The sequence below is a fragment of the Rhea americana genome, unplaced genomic scaffold, assembly GCF_003343005.1.
Source record: "Rhea americana isolate MKP2758 unplaced genomic scaffold, rheAme1 scaffold_79, whole genome shotgun sequence".
NCBI lineage: Eukaryota > Metazoa > Chordata > Aves > Rheiformes > Rheidae > Rhea > Rhea americana.
In genome coordinates, this window is record NW_028186967.1 from 3,398,159 (window position 1) to 3,411,248 (window position 13,090).

The 13,090-nt window shown below is 38.4% G+C and overlaps 2 protein-coding genes across 2 annotated transcripts in view; one reads left to right on the forward strand and one right to left on the reverse strand.

Annotated features, from left to right (window-relative positions):
* The first annotated feature begins 1,463 nt into the window (after positions 1-1,463).
* On the forward strand, positions 1,464-7,078 carry NOPCHAP1 (NOP protein chaperone 1). Its single transcript, XM_085322574.1, has 4 exons — positions 1,464-1,582; positions 2,932-3,018; positions 4,893-5,029; positions 6,402-7,078. Exons 1-4 carry the CDS (start codon positions 1,513-1,515, stop codon positions 6,582-6,584), a joined length of 477 nt encoding a protein of 158 aa, XP_085178700.1. The 5' UTR covers positions 1,464-1,512; the 3' UTR covers positions 6,585-7,078.
* Positions 7,079-8,228: 1,150 nt separating this feature from the next.
* The window catches only part of ALDH1L2 (aldehyde dehydrogenase 1 family member L2), a 34,472-nt gene continuing 29,610 nt past the window's right edge, over positions 8,229-13,090 (reverse strand). Inside the window, exons 20-23 of the mRNA XM_085322570.1 lie at positions 12,688-12,853; positions 11,336-11,441; positions 9,995-10,194; positions 8,229-8,976 (exon numbers count right to left, since the gene is read on the reverse strand). Of these exons, the coding sequence (XP_085178696.1) occupies positions 8,921-8,976; positions 9,995-10,194; positions 11,336-11,441; positions 12,688-12,853 (528 nt within the window). The 3' untranslated portion in view covers positions 8,229-8,920. The remainder of the gene's footprint in view (positions 8,977-9,994; positions 10,195-11,335; positions 11,442-12,687; positions 12,854-13,090) is intronic.

The following is a 13,090-nucleotide window of genomic DNA, read 5'->3' on the forward strand; positions in this document are numbered from 1 at the left end:
GGTGAAAGATGTGAACTTGATAGGAACTACAGTGGTAGCAGAATCATGGAAAGCACCTGCCTCTGTAGCTGCTGTTAKAAAGTAGCACCGGAGGCTTCCCTTGTTTTGGCTGACCTCTGTCAGGAAAAAAGCAATTCAGTCCTCTAATGCCTTTAAATTTATTAATTCTAAGATACTGTGTTTGGGTTTTTTACTTGTTTCTTATGAAATGAGGGTATATAATCATTAGAAATTGAGGAAAAAAATGTTTCACATTTCATACTGGAGTAATACTTACATGATTACTACATTTTCTCATTTTTGGCCTGGACTTCTCATCTAATTTCTTATGAACTATTCAGCTCTTTTTACAGTTTTCACATTGTCTCATTTGTAATAGATATGCACAGAAACTCTAGAGCAAATCCGGAGTAACAGGTTGACCAATGCCAACAAAGCTTGACAGCTGTCTAAATTCCTTTTCCAAGGAATAATTAAAGTTCCCTCAGAGTCTAAAATTTAATCTTACGTGCATTTCTCAGATTCTGATAATGAAAATGAGAAAGGTTTCAAAAAAACAGGTACTTATCTAGCTGCCAGGCATTCAAGTAAAATTATCTACTTGCTAAGTTTAATATTCTCATTTTTTCTACAAGTGATTGATGTCTTTTTCATGCCAAATCATTTCATGAAGATGAAAAACGTTTTTCTTTGAACTGTGAAATGTTTTCCTTTCTGTACTTTTAACCCTAGATTTACATGGGTGTTGGTGTTTATATGTTACTGTAAGTTTTGCGTTTACCCTTGTGCTAACCAAAGGTCACGTATGAAATAGAGAATTAACGTTAGTATTTTTTCCCTGAATTTGACTACTTCCTCCACAGAACAGTTTCACTTATAGCTGCATAGCTCGAGGTTGCTTTAAGCTCTTAATTCCTTAACTTTTCATTAAGAAGTCATGGTTTTGATGTACACAGTGGGATTATTTATCGACTTTCCGCTGTTTGCTACAAAGGGTGGATACAAGTGGAGGGTATGAGTTGGAAAGCAGCAGCTGTGCTCAGCGGCACAACGACCGCGTGTCCTGAGGCCTTTTGCTATCTAGCAATTACGCTGTACGAAGGGCCGSACTCACGCTGCTGACACGCAGACCGATCGAAGGGTCTGTCTCCAGGCTGTCACTTCCCGGTTACCTAAGGTGACACCGGGCGGCAAGGTAGGATCATACAAATGGGGATCACAGGGGGTTACACACAAGCATCTCACGCCACCTCGCACGGGTAAGGGGAAATAACCGGTATCCGCCGCGTCGGGCTGCTCCCTCGCCGCTGCCGCAGTAAGAGCAGCCGCCGCTGCCGGCCGAKCCGCGGCCGTTGGGCGGCCGTTACCGAGGAAGGCCCCGCCCCCTCCGCCCCGCCCCCCCGCCCTCACGGCGCCTGCGCGCGGCAGCCGGGCGCCTCCGCACCTCCCGCCCGGCAGGCGGCGCCGCGGCGGCGCCCGCAGCCCGGAAGCCGCTTCCGGCTCGGGCGGCGCATGGCGCGGGACGGCGGGGCGGCGGGGCCGGCCGCCTCCCGGGAGCTGCTGGCCGTGGGGCGCCGAGGAGGTGAGCGGGGCGAGCGGGGCCGTCTCTGGGCAGCGGCGCAGCCGAGAAGGGCCGTGTTGGGCCCCTCGCCCCTCCGGCGGGCCCCCCCCGGCTGTGGGGGGCGAAGCGGCGCTGCGGGGCTCTGCCCCGGCGCCCGGCGGGGCCGCGGCGGCAGGGAAGAGCGGCCCGTGGCGCGGTGGGGCGGGTGCGGGAGGCGCAGAGCCCCCGGCCTCGCCAGCCGCCGGGGAGCCGGCCCCTGCCGGGACCCCGGGAGGCTTCTCCGGGCGCGCAGCTACTAGCACTGACCGGTTTTTATTGCATTCCTTTTTGCTACGTTTATTACATTTATTACTGACGTTTTCCTAGGCACTGCTGATACAATGCGGGATATATATTTTCTGTATAAATGCGGAACAACAACAACAACAAAAACAGTGAATTAGTATCGGCAGTCATGGCAACATTTCTACCACGAAAGAAATGTTAAAAAGAACTACAACTTCATTTTAGTTAATGAGAAATGACTGATGGTTCTCGTGGCAGTCATAAGAATTAACTTGTTTAGTCAATGCACATTTTCAATATGTCATTTGGATTTTATGAATTTTGAGAATGTATTTAGCATCTCTGTGGCCTGCTTTTATCCATCACCATCGTATATGCAAGAGAAGGGATTTTAGTCAGCGTAACTCATGTGCATTAGCTCTTTCCATAGTGCAACGCAGTGTTACAACGTGTTTTCCTGTGTGGTATACTGGGGACAACAAACTGAYTTCACCTAGCTACCTGACGGCCTGAGTTGAGTATTACAGGTAGTGCCTCTACCTGTTGCTATCTGTTGTTGAGTAGACCTTTGACAAAGACTTCAGAAATAGTGGATGCCTGTAAGAAATGACTTGCTGGGTTAGATTAGTGATCTGCCTAGCCCAGTATTCTTTCACTTGACAATTGCAATAGAAGTTGGTACTTAGAGCTTGTTAGCTTAAGCATTTTCTGCTGCCTATCGCAATTTCCCAGTATCTATCGTTGCTGGGGTTGGGAGTGATTCCTGCTCRGTTATTTTGGTATCTGTTTAGGACTCTCTTGTTCATGAATTTGTCTAATTTTATTTTGAACCTGCTGATCTGTCTGCTTCCTCAACTTGCTGAGGTAGCAAGTTCCCTTTCATGACCCATCCTAAACAGAAATCGAGAAACAGTACTTGCAGGAAAACAGCCTGGAATTTCTGGCGATAGAGATGGTTGAATCCTGATCTGTCCTAAGTATGTTGTAGAAAGGTGGAAAAGTAGCAGCAAGAAAAGAAGTTCACGGTGAAAATGTGACATTTGTGTCTAACATAGGTAAACCTTCAAATATTTGTTTGTTTCCAGGACTGGAAGAAACATTGCTGATTAGTTCAAAATTTAACAACAAGAAGGCCACAACTTTACAGACAGTTAGGATGCCAAGGAGTAATGGTAAGTACAACTTTGCTACTGGAATACAGTCAAATACTATTTAACATATATATTTAAAATAACTTACTCTAGTTTCAGTAAATGTGCAGATATTCATGTTTATAAAGAGGAGAACTCTTGTGTTCTGTGTCTGTTGGTGCTGGGTCCTTCCCTGCAGTTACATGATTAATGTGTAGGAGGCACAAACGCAACTGCTGCAAAAAAAATTAGATTTTGTGATGCTAGGCTTTATTGTTTTAAATTTTAGAGACAGATTATATAACTGTTCATTCATAATAAATTCATTTAAATGTATTATGAAGGCATTTTTTTAAACAAGCTATATTCCTTTTTTCTTAGTCAAGTCTACACATAGATAGCTAATGTTCTGTTCAGTGTAACTCCATACCGATGAGTGGCATAGTAATTATATTTCTTTTAAAATAGTGTATACATGTTTCTTTAAGACTTGTTTTCTTCGTGAAAAAATACTAATTTTTTTTTAGTCACAGATTGCTTTCTTCCTGTGTAGTCAGAGTTGTTGCTTTTATTGATCAGGTCTTTTAATCTATCTTCAGCAGTAATTTGTCAATATATAATATTTGTTGCTATAAAGCATTTTGTTTAAAATTTACATTGTCAAATTACTGTATTTTTATTTGTGACTGAGCTGAGATTTAAAAGTAATAGAACAAATTACAATTAATATCAAGTTCTTCCTTGGATATAAGTCTTTAGGAAGATGACAGTATCTCAGAGGTAGGTTAAATCTATTAGACTTTTGCAGAGCTTGTTCCGAGTGGTACAGTTTTACRTCATGGGGAGTGAAAACTAGAGATTAGACCATCTGCCATGTGTAGGGGAAAGACTGTCTGAAGAAATTCTGGAAGCAGATGAAGATGCTCTCTTCCTCCATGGAAGGGAAATTGGTGTGATTCTCTTAATGACAGTGTTTATATTAAAATTGTTGGAAAGTCTTACTGAAGTTAGAGATTTTTGCAGAGGGTAAGTGCTTTATGCTTCAGTCGAGAGCATGTCTCTTTCCCACCATCTTAATTTCAGAGCCCCCTGTTGATATGTATTACTTCCTTTTGTGTGGCACTGTGACACCTGTGACATTTGTGCTCTAGCTAATTTTCTCATCTTCTTTCAATCTATACTTTAAAAAGAAAGAAAGAAGGACAGAATTATATTTTCATTGGCAATAATACTGATATTGAAATTTCTCAAGATTGCACGCAGTATGTTTTTAAAACAATGGGACTTGTGAACAAATTTTGTTTAAACTAGCCAGATTTTATTTTAAGAATCCAAACAGATTTGTTCAGTGATTTCTTACTGAACCATGTGCTGACTAATAGATTCTCTACTGTTTAGCAGTTTATGTCTTGGGAAATTCAATACTGTAATAAATCACTAATTTTTAAAAATCCTAAATATGTTAGGCAGTTGGAAATAACAATTGAATCTGTTTTGATGCTCAGATTTTTGTAATATAAGTGTATGTATAAATGGGCTTCTTGCCCCTCCAGCGGGCCCGGCCGGCTGTGGGGGGCGAAGCAGCACTGCGGGGCTCTGCCCCGGTGTCCAACGGGGCYGTGGCAGCAGGGAAGAGCRGCCCATGGGGCRGGTGCAGGAGGYGCAGAGCCCCCGGCCTCGCCAGCCGCCGGGGAGCCATCCCCTGCCGGGACCTCRGGAGGCTTCTCYGGACGCGCAGCTACTAGCACTGACTGGTTTTTATTGCATTCCTTTTTGCTACATTATATATATGTGTATATATGTGTGTATGTATATATACTCACATATATACATATGTGTATGTATGTATGTGTGTATATAGCTACATATATACACATCCTTTTATATATGATAAATATGTATTATTTCTGTTTTAGTTTTGGACAGAGTACAGAGCTTTCTACCACAGATGGCACATGCAAATGATGAACTAAGAAGAAAAATGGTAACAGCACCAGCTCATCAGTTTGATATTGAAAATATAGGCAGTGCAACAGAAAAAGTTATAGAAATGGTAAGCACGTACTAAATTTTTGATCTCATAATGTAAATTGAGATGAGGTTAGAATAATTCTCTAACCTTAGAATGAACTAGTTGGATAGATAACGCTAAATTTTTACCATTTTAGCCTGAAATACACAAATGAAAGCCTAAGAGTAATAATTCGCTTTCAGCTCCTCTTTGTAGGTATTTTTAGGTCTGGCTATAAGTCTTTAGTTAACAAACTCATTAATGTCTTTGGGATTTGCATTTGTCTATTTATATTCACATCAATATTCCCTTTCTTTTATTAACTGGAATGCTGCAGCCATGCACGCACTTAAGAAAATTGCAAAATGAAATTACTCTGCTATGTGGACGTATCTAATCATATGGCTGGAAGCTGCCTCTTCTAGACAAGTGCCTTCTGGCCTTGCAAGAAATTAGACAGCCAAGGATTGGTCTCTGAGCTATCCAAACAACTTACCAGCCATAGGTTGGATTCAGTTTTTGTAGATTGTATCCAACCTGCATGCTGTAAGTTACYCAGCGCTGGTATCGGTTGAAAAAATTCCAAAAAGAATCCCAAACAGTGGGAAAACAAAGCAAATAACGGAAATTGTTTGTTTCAGTATGCTCAAGTGGAATGAGTACCTTGGACAGAAAAGATTTTTGATGTGACAGTATCTGACAAGTGTCTTGGCTTTATAATAAACAAATAAGCCAAGAGACTTGGTGATTAATAGCACAATGCTATTTGTGGATTACTGAAGAAATTTACTAACGTCGCAGTTCCTGTATGTTGCTTTGCAGCACGCCAAAAGTTTTTGAGGTGTGGATCATCAGTTTAAGTCAAATGTTTTCAGAGAGAAAAGAATACCTCAAAAAATCATGGTACTGTAAATGGCAATATATGATTACTTTTGCTTTAAAAAATGTCATGGTAGTCTAGATGACTTGCTGTTTTGCAATATGTACCATGACTAATACTAGGTTATAATTACATTCATAAATACACATGCATATGTTCATATATGTATCATGATCCCTTATGCATTAAATGGTTTGATTTGAATTCTTCATTGAAAATTACAGCTTTGATGCCCCTGCTCATTAATTTAAAGATCAGATTTAGATTATCTGAGTTCAGCTATGTACTCATTTCTCTGATAATGATGTAACGATGCTCTGATATTTGCTATGGGGCATAATAATCACACTTAAAAATATTGGAAATACATTTTTTATAATCCCAGAAGAGCCCAGAAGTTTCTGATTGAGGTTGTGTTTTCTTATGGTAGTAGGGTTGTTTATCTGTTTGCTTTATACTTTGATCAAATGATAGGTGCTATATTGAAATGTATAATATATTAAGTTTTTTTTGTTTTTTTGTTTTTTTTTTCAGAATGTGGCTTTAGTTGAACTGAGTGGTTCTGATGCGGATGAAGAGGTATCAATCTCAGAAGGTGATTCAGAATCTGAAGATGACTGTGCAACTGATGAAGTGACAATAGACAACATTAAGTTTCCTAAACAAAAGGAAGAAAAAGGCAAAATAGAAATTTTGGACAGCAAAATGAATGAGTAAATCCACTTTCTTTTTACCTTTTTTTTTCTTTTTTCTTTTTTTGAATGAATCATGCTTTTTGACTTTGAAGACTTGACCCTTAAACTGCCTTGTTTCCCAATGCAACATCCACCAGGATCATGGGAAATGCTGTAGCTTATATGATTGGGAATGCAGTATCCACTTGGWTGATTGTTTCTTGTAGTTCTGAGGCAAGCTGTGTCTCTGAAAAATTACTGTCTTATTTCTCAAATGACATAAAAATGAGCTTCACCAGGAGGTCAGACTAAGCAAGCAGCTGGAAGTGAGGCACTTGAGCAGGAAGGCATGCTGCAGAGGTAGTTAAGTAGAATTCTTGGCCTGTTGCCTTTTTGAAAAAAGGTCTCTGTAGTGTGGTAGAAAGAGCTTTTGCCTAAAGGAAAGCAGAGGTAACTAGAAGAAAAGCTTTGTTTTTTATATTCATTGTCCTTTGAAGTGTTATGTATGTCTTCAATATTAAACATTATCTTAAAGTACATTTGAGGTATGTCTACATTGCAGTCATGGTAGTAACTACTGTATGCTAAAGCAGTGGTTGAGGTCATTTCAAGGTAAGGTAGCACAGTAAAAACAGCATTTTAACCAGCTGTGACTCAAGAGAAAATTCAGCAAACTCTTGGTTTTCTTGGCCTGCACTGAGCTTTGTATGGGTAGATCTATCTATGGATAGATAGCTGCTAGTCAATAAACTAGCTTGTATCAGCAATAATGTTTGTGGCTATAGTGTAGATACACTCAGAGCTTAAAGGATCAAGTCTATCTCTGTGGTGTTAGAATTACTTTAAACCTCGCTTTTCATCTCCTGCTTACCCTGCCACATACTTCCATCTTCTCCATTTTGTTGGTAACTGTCCTTTCCAGAAGAATAAAAAGACGTGTACCTAGATTAGCTTGACACAACTGTGGAACCATAGTCAGCGAAAGTATGCGTCATTCATACTTACCTCAGATTGATAAAAAGCAATGATCTGGACTGTTWTATTTACCTTAGAGATCATTTTGCATTTCAGAAGCATCTGTGATGCTCCTGGATATCATCATTTGTTTCTTAAAGGAACTTTGTTATTTTCTACACCATTAGAATAAAATTTTCTATACTGTATTTGCTAAATATTAAAATTCAAACATTGTGACTTGAAACCTGCAATTAATTATACAMTTATTTTGAATCTCTCACTTAAATAGTGATTTTTTTTCAAAGATCTATTTATGGAATATTTGGGATAGGAAATAACAAGCATTCTAGTCTTCCTTTCACAATATGGATTCTTAAAAATGGGAGGAGGGCATGGTTTACTAGGATTATCTGACTAAATCACAGAATATTTTGGAGAATGGGATGGATGGAAAGCAAGGAGTRGGACTGCTATTTTTGATGGCAGCCCACAGATCAGATTAAGCTTTAGGGTAGAGTGCTACTCTTAAGAAGAGCAAGCAGTTTTAAGTAGGCTTAGTTTGTTGGATAGTCTTGATCTATACRGAAAGCTTCTATTCAAATTGAAAAAAAAGTTTGAAGGCCACTGTCTTAACTCAGTCATTTTTACAAGAGATTCCAGAGATCAAAAAAAAAGAGAAAGTATGAAATATGAATAAGCATTCTATATAGAACAGTGAAAACAGTCCACGTGCACAGACGCAAAAAGTGATTTTAATCTGTTAATGTAACCACCTTTGAAATTGCAGGCAGATCACACATTCCATATCAACAAAAGGATAGAAAATATTTTTAGTAATTTTAGCTTGATATGCATAGTTTAACACCAATGTTGAACTCTGTATGTACTATACAAAGATCATAGTAAGTGCACTTTCTTGCATTTATTTAGTTTTTATGGCACGAAGGTCTTCTGTACTGCTGAAGAATCACCAGAGCAGAACGTTTAAATTACTACTGTAAAATTTGAACCAGTTTTTAGCAAAAAAGGCATAATATACATAGTTTAGTTCAACTTTGAGAGAAGCTTTATGATCAAAGATGTAAAATGATCATGTAAATATTATGTTCACACAGATATAAAAGTAGGCATGTGAGAACACATTATCCAGTTGTACTAAAAAAAAGCCTAAACGCTTTTTTTTTCCGCTTGTGCTAATGTGTTGGATAATTTGAATAACTTCAGATTAATTGCCAAATGCTTTTGTCCTTCAGTGAGACTAAAATCTGGACCTCATTTATGTAAACTTATGCATGGGTTGTGTGTATTTGTTTTGTTAGTTTTACCACTTTGGACAGCATATCCTGGGCATTGTATGAAGTGCTTCGTGGTGTCCTTAAAACTAAAACTCAGCCAGTTTAATTTTCAAGTGAGATTGCTACTTTAATATTCCACGGTGATAGCCTTGGTTCTAAGATACTCATGGAGAGCTTCTTCACCTGTAAGAACACAATATTAACGAATTAGAATAGCAGCTAAATGAAAGAATGTTGTCAACCTTTAACCATTTTACAAAAATTCACAATGCTAGCCAACATTTTGAGTCCTTAAGGAGTAATGACAAACTGATCGACTAACCTTCCTGCTGAAATTTACAGAACTGGTTTTACAAGGAGAAGTCAAAGCCAACAAATGTGGAAAGAAAAAAGAACTGGAATTTAAAAAGGGAGCTGCTACCTGCCTGTGATTAAACAGCAGCAATTTCTAGATGGCCGTTGTGGCTCATGGTGGAATTTGAAGMAGTTTGGTTTGCCTATAGTATGTTACGTCTCCAGGTATAGATTCTGTGTGAAGATTCTTATTCTTTTCCCCCCTCCTCATAATATTAATCATTTTGGTTTCAGGAAATGTTTGATCCTTGTTAGAGATTCCAAAGAGAAAATCTGTTGTATCACTATGAAAAAGTTTTGGGTTTTTTTTTGTTTTTTAACTTTGCTATGAGGCTTGATCTGTACAAACTTGAAAAGTTTCTTTGACAGACTAGATCYGGCTTTTTTAAAACTACTTTCTGAAAGAAACATTGCATGCAGTTTTGCTCTGGGCCAGTTGGCAAATATTTTATCATGTTTTAAGGCATAATAAAGGAAAGAACTTCCCATTTCTGTTTCTTACAAGTTTGAAGGAGAGACCTAAGTTAATGTCCTTTCTGAGGGAAGTGAAAGGAGACTTTGGCCYGTACCTTTCGTTGCTTGACAGCAGCTGGTAGCCTGCACACAGCTCTGGACAAGCTTGTGACCACTTCAAGAGGAATTGGAAAGGAATATTCTGGGTGCCATCAAGGTATTTAGGAAATGTACAGGAAAGGGTGAACTGGAAGTACTAAGGCAGAAATTCTGTAGGGATGGGAGTGGAGAGGAACTAGCTCACTGCAGTTGGAGGAATATAGGAGATGCAGGGCACATACCAATAGCTCAGATTTTACTAGTTGTACCTGTTGAAAAATGGGGGAAAGCTTACCTAAATCTTTTCCAAAGCCAGATTGTTTAAATCCACCAAATGGTGCAGCGACATCAGTTTTGTTGTATGTGTTAATAAAAACTGTTCCAGCTTCTAGCTTTTCACTTATATAGAGAGCTTTGCTTATGTCTCTTGTGAAAACTCCTGAAGCTAAACCATATTCTGTGGAATTTGCCCGTCTTAGCACTCCATCAACATCCCTATGGAGGGAAAGAATTGATTTAATTGCTGGTAGGTAAAATAAGCAAGTGTTAACAACCTTCCACCATCGATTTCAATTTCATACGTTTTCTTTCCAGTTTGCTTCTTTAAGGACACCACTTAATAAATACTGATCTGTGTATCAATCTGTCAGATTTATGGAAATTCATACCATTGCTTCAGGCAAATGTTTACATTTCAGTGGTTAAGATTTACATTGAGAAATGTCAAAAGAAAAGTTACATTACGCAYGCCATCTTTGTGCAGCCACTGTACAAGGTGGGCAACACAGCAATACAAAAATAAAGCTGAGCTATACGGCAGATTATGAATCAGTTTGCTAAAAACTGATYGTGCCTCCATGTTACAGGTTAGTTGAGAATAAAGGCTGAAGCTGAGACTTCTGTTGTGATGCATCTTTTCAGGCCATGTCTAGAGTGCTATTCTCTTTATGTATCATCTCCATATAGCTTCGAAATCCATAATTTAAAAAAACAAAAAATTAATATAGTCCCTTATCACTAATAYGGTTGCTTATCATACATAATTTATACATGTGAAGGATTGTCTATGTGGTCAGTTCTTAACTGCATTTTCAAACTGCAGAAAAATGAAATCTGGTGGAAATAGTTATAGGAAGTTTATATATAGGATTTTTACTTAATCTGTATGTAAAATTCATTCTTATGATTTGGAATGAAAGCCATTATAACTGGCAATCTACAAAATATACAGAGCAATTTTCATCTATAACAGTAATATGCCAGTGTTTTATAATGCACAACAATGTTATGTAGTCCTTTGTGACAAGAAGAAGAAAAAGCAATTCCACTGGAAAAATGCATGTTCTGTAATTTCATCAGAGTATTGCAATGATCATGTCACCTTCAGGAAATAAGACTCAGTATTTGGTGACATATTTTTAAAGGGTGGCATTTAGGGTTGCATAGTATACCCTACTGCACTGCTATAGCATTAATTTTGTGTTGACATGGAGAAAAGATACTCCAAAAAGTATATTTACTTACAATTTAACTATAAGAGAATGGTCTTAAAAAAMCATACTCATTCTGATTATTTCTACCTTTTGAGTGAAAATGAGAAAATAAAGTTTCTAATAGTAACCAGAAGAGAACATACCCATTTTTAAATTTAGAAATTACCATCACAGGACCAAAGGACTCTTCCTGGGCAATATACATATGGTCTTCAACATCTGTGAATACTGTGGGTTCCATGAAGAAACCTAAACAGAGGATAKGGCATCATTTCAGCATGGACAAATACTTCTCTATGTTGTCCAGGCCATCTCTTTTCCATAGTTTGAAGTGAGCCCAAGTCATAGGCATACTGAGACTTAAAACAGAAATAATAAAATTGATATGAATGAAATAATGAGTATGAATGGAAATGCTTGTGTGTGAGCACCAAAGAAACAGCAGAACAAGGTTTTAAAAAAGGCCTGTATTGCTCACAGCAGTAACTTGTGTTGTTCATGTCAAGACCTGAAGGCCTGCACCCCACAGCCAGGTGACCTCCCAATGGAAGACCCTGGATTTGGGCAGGAAGGTGGCAGCTTGGTTATAGCGTGTCAACAGGACTGTCTACAGGACTGTAGCCATAAAGATCTCTATGTTCCAAACAAGGAAAAATACGTGATAGGCGGCCTAAGATTTATGGAGAATGAAGTAAGGAAAATTCTGAAGTAAAGGGCCAAACCATGAGAGCTGTTGACTTCTACTGGGTGTAAGAGACCTGTCCAAAACCTAGTTCATCATTGCTAATGAGAAAGAGCTCAGTAGCCATTGTGAGGACTTCACAGTTGGTGTCCCTTGCTGGCCTTCAGTTGCACAGAATTGATTCTGGCCAGACCTCTTCTACASCTGTATCTGGGTGTGTGAGTGTGTTTGAATGTAAGCAGGTAAAATCAAYGTATTTTGAGATTTTGTATATTTGTCTTCCCCTTCTGTAAGATTTTTAATTAAATTTATTCCATTGATTTTCATTTTCTTTGGGGATGCAATCATTATGTTTTCAAACTGATGCAAATGTTTCTCCTTCATTACTGATACAGGACAGATGTCCAAAAGAAAATGTTTGCTCTTATGCCTGCCCATCAAACTTAGCATTTTTACAAAACATAAAACGCTTTTTATCATAATTTCTGATGTTGACTCTGCAAAGCATCCCAAACAACTTTAGTGTTTTGTTGATATAATTGGCTACAACTATACTTATGTCTCTTATTAGTTCAAATGTTGCAAAAAAAGATCCCAGTGCCCCACAAATAGCATTCTGTGTCAACTTCACATGCTATGCTTCAGTTGCACAACTTCTCTTAATATGGGAGATGGAAACCCTGTTTTCAAATGTCATCCTAGGCTTACCTAGTACTGTTTCCACAATATTGCTATTCTTTATTTAATGCAGTAGAGACAACCACATATTATTTAAAATCTAAGAATTCCACACACCTTTGGGTAGTATTTTACCTGGTCTATTTACTTGTCTTCCTCCATATACTAGAGTGGCACCTTCTTTTACTCCAGTTTCACAATATTGTAGCAGCTTTTCCAAATGTGCTTTGTGATTTTGAGGACCATGATCTGTAGATCTATCAAGTGGGTCTCCAATTTTCATCTTTTTTATTTCTTCCACCTATGGGTTATTCAATTAAAACAAAGTTACAAAATGTAGCAAAGAGTTGTTACAGTGACCAGTGATTACAGATGCTTCACTATTTGTACTATGAATATTGGCCCTGATTTTTTGGCCTGAAGTTTAGGCTGAATTTTTAGAAGGTGAAAYGCTCATTGCCTTCTAAAATGATGCTCTATAAAGTGTCTTATGCTTGATGCCCTCAATTGCTGGTTACTTCTGAAAATTTTTCATGCT

Excerpts from the sequence above, each read along its gene's own strand:
- NOPCHAP1 (XM_085322574.1), top strand. The coding sequence starts at position 1,513 with ATGGCGCGGGACGGCGGGGCGGCGGGGCCGGCCGCCTCCCGGGAGCTG. Across the intron at positions 1,583-2,931 it reads GGCCGTGGGGCGCCGAGGAG|GACTGGAAGAAACATTGCTG; the intron begins GTGAGCGGGGCG and ends GTTTGTTTCCAG. Across the intron at positions 5,030-6,401 it reads CAGAAAAAGTTATAGAAATG|AATGTGGCTTTAGTTGAACT; the intron begins GTAAGCACGTAC and ends TTTTTTTTTCAG.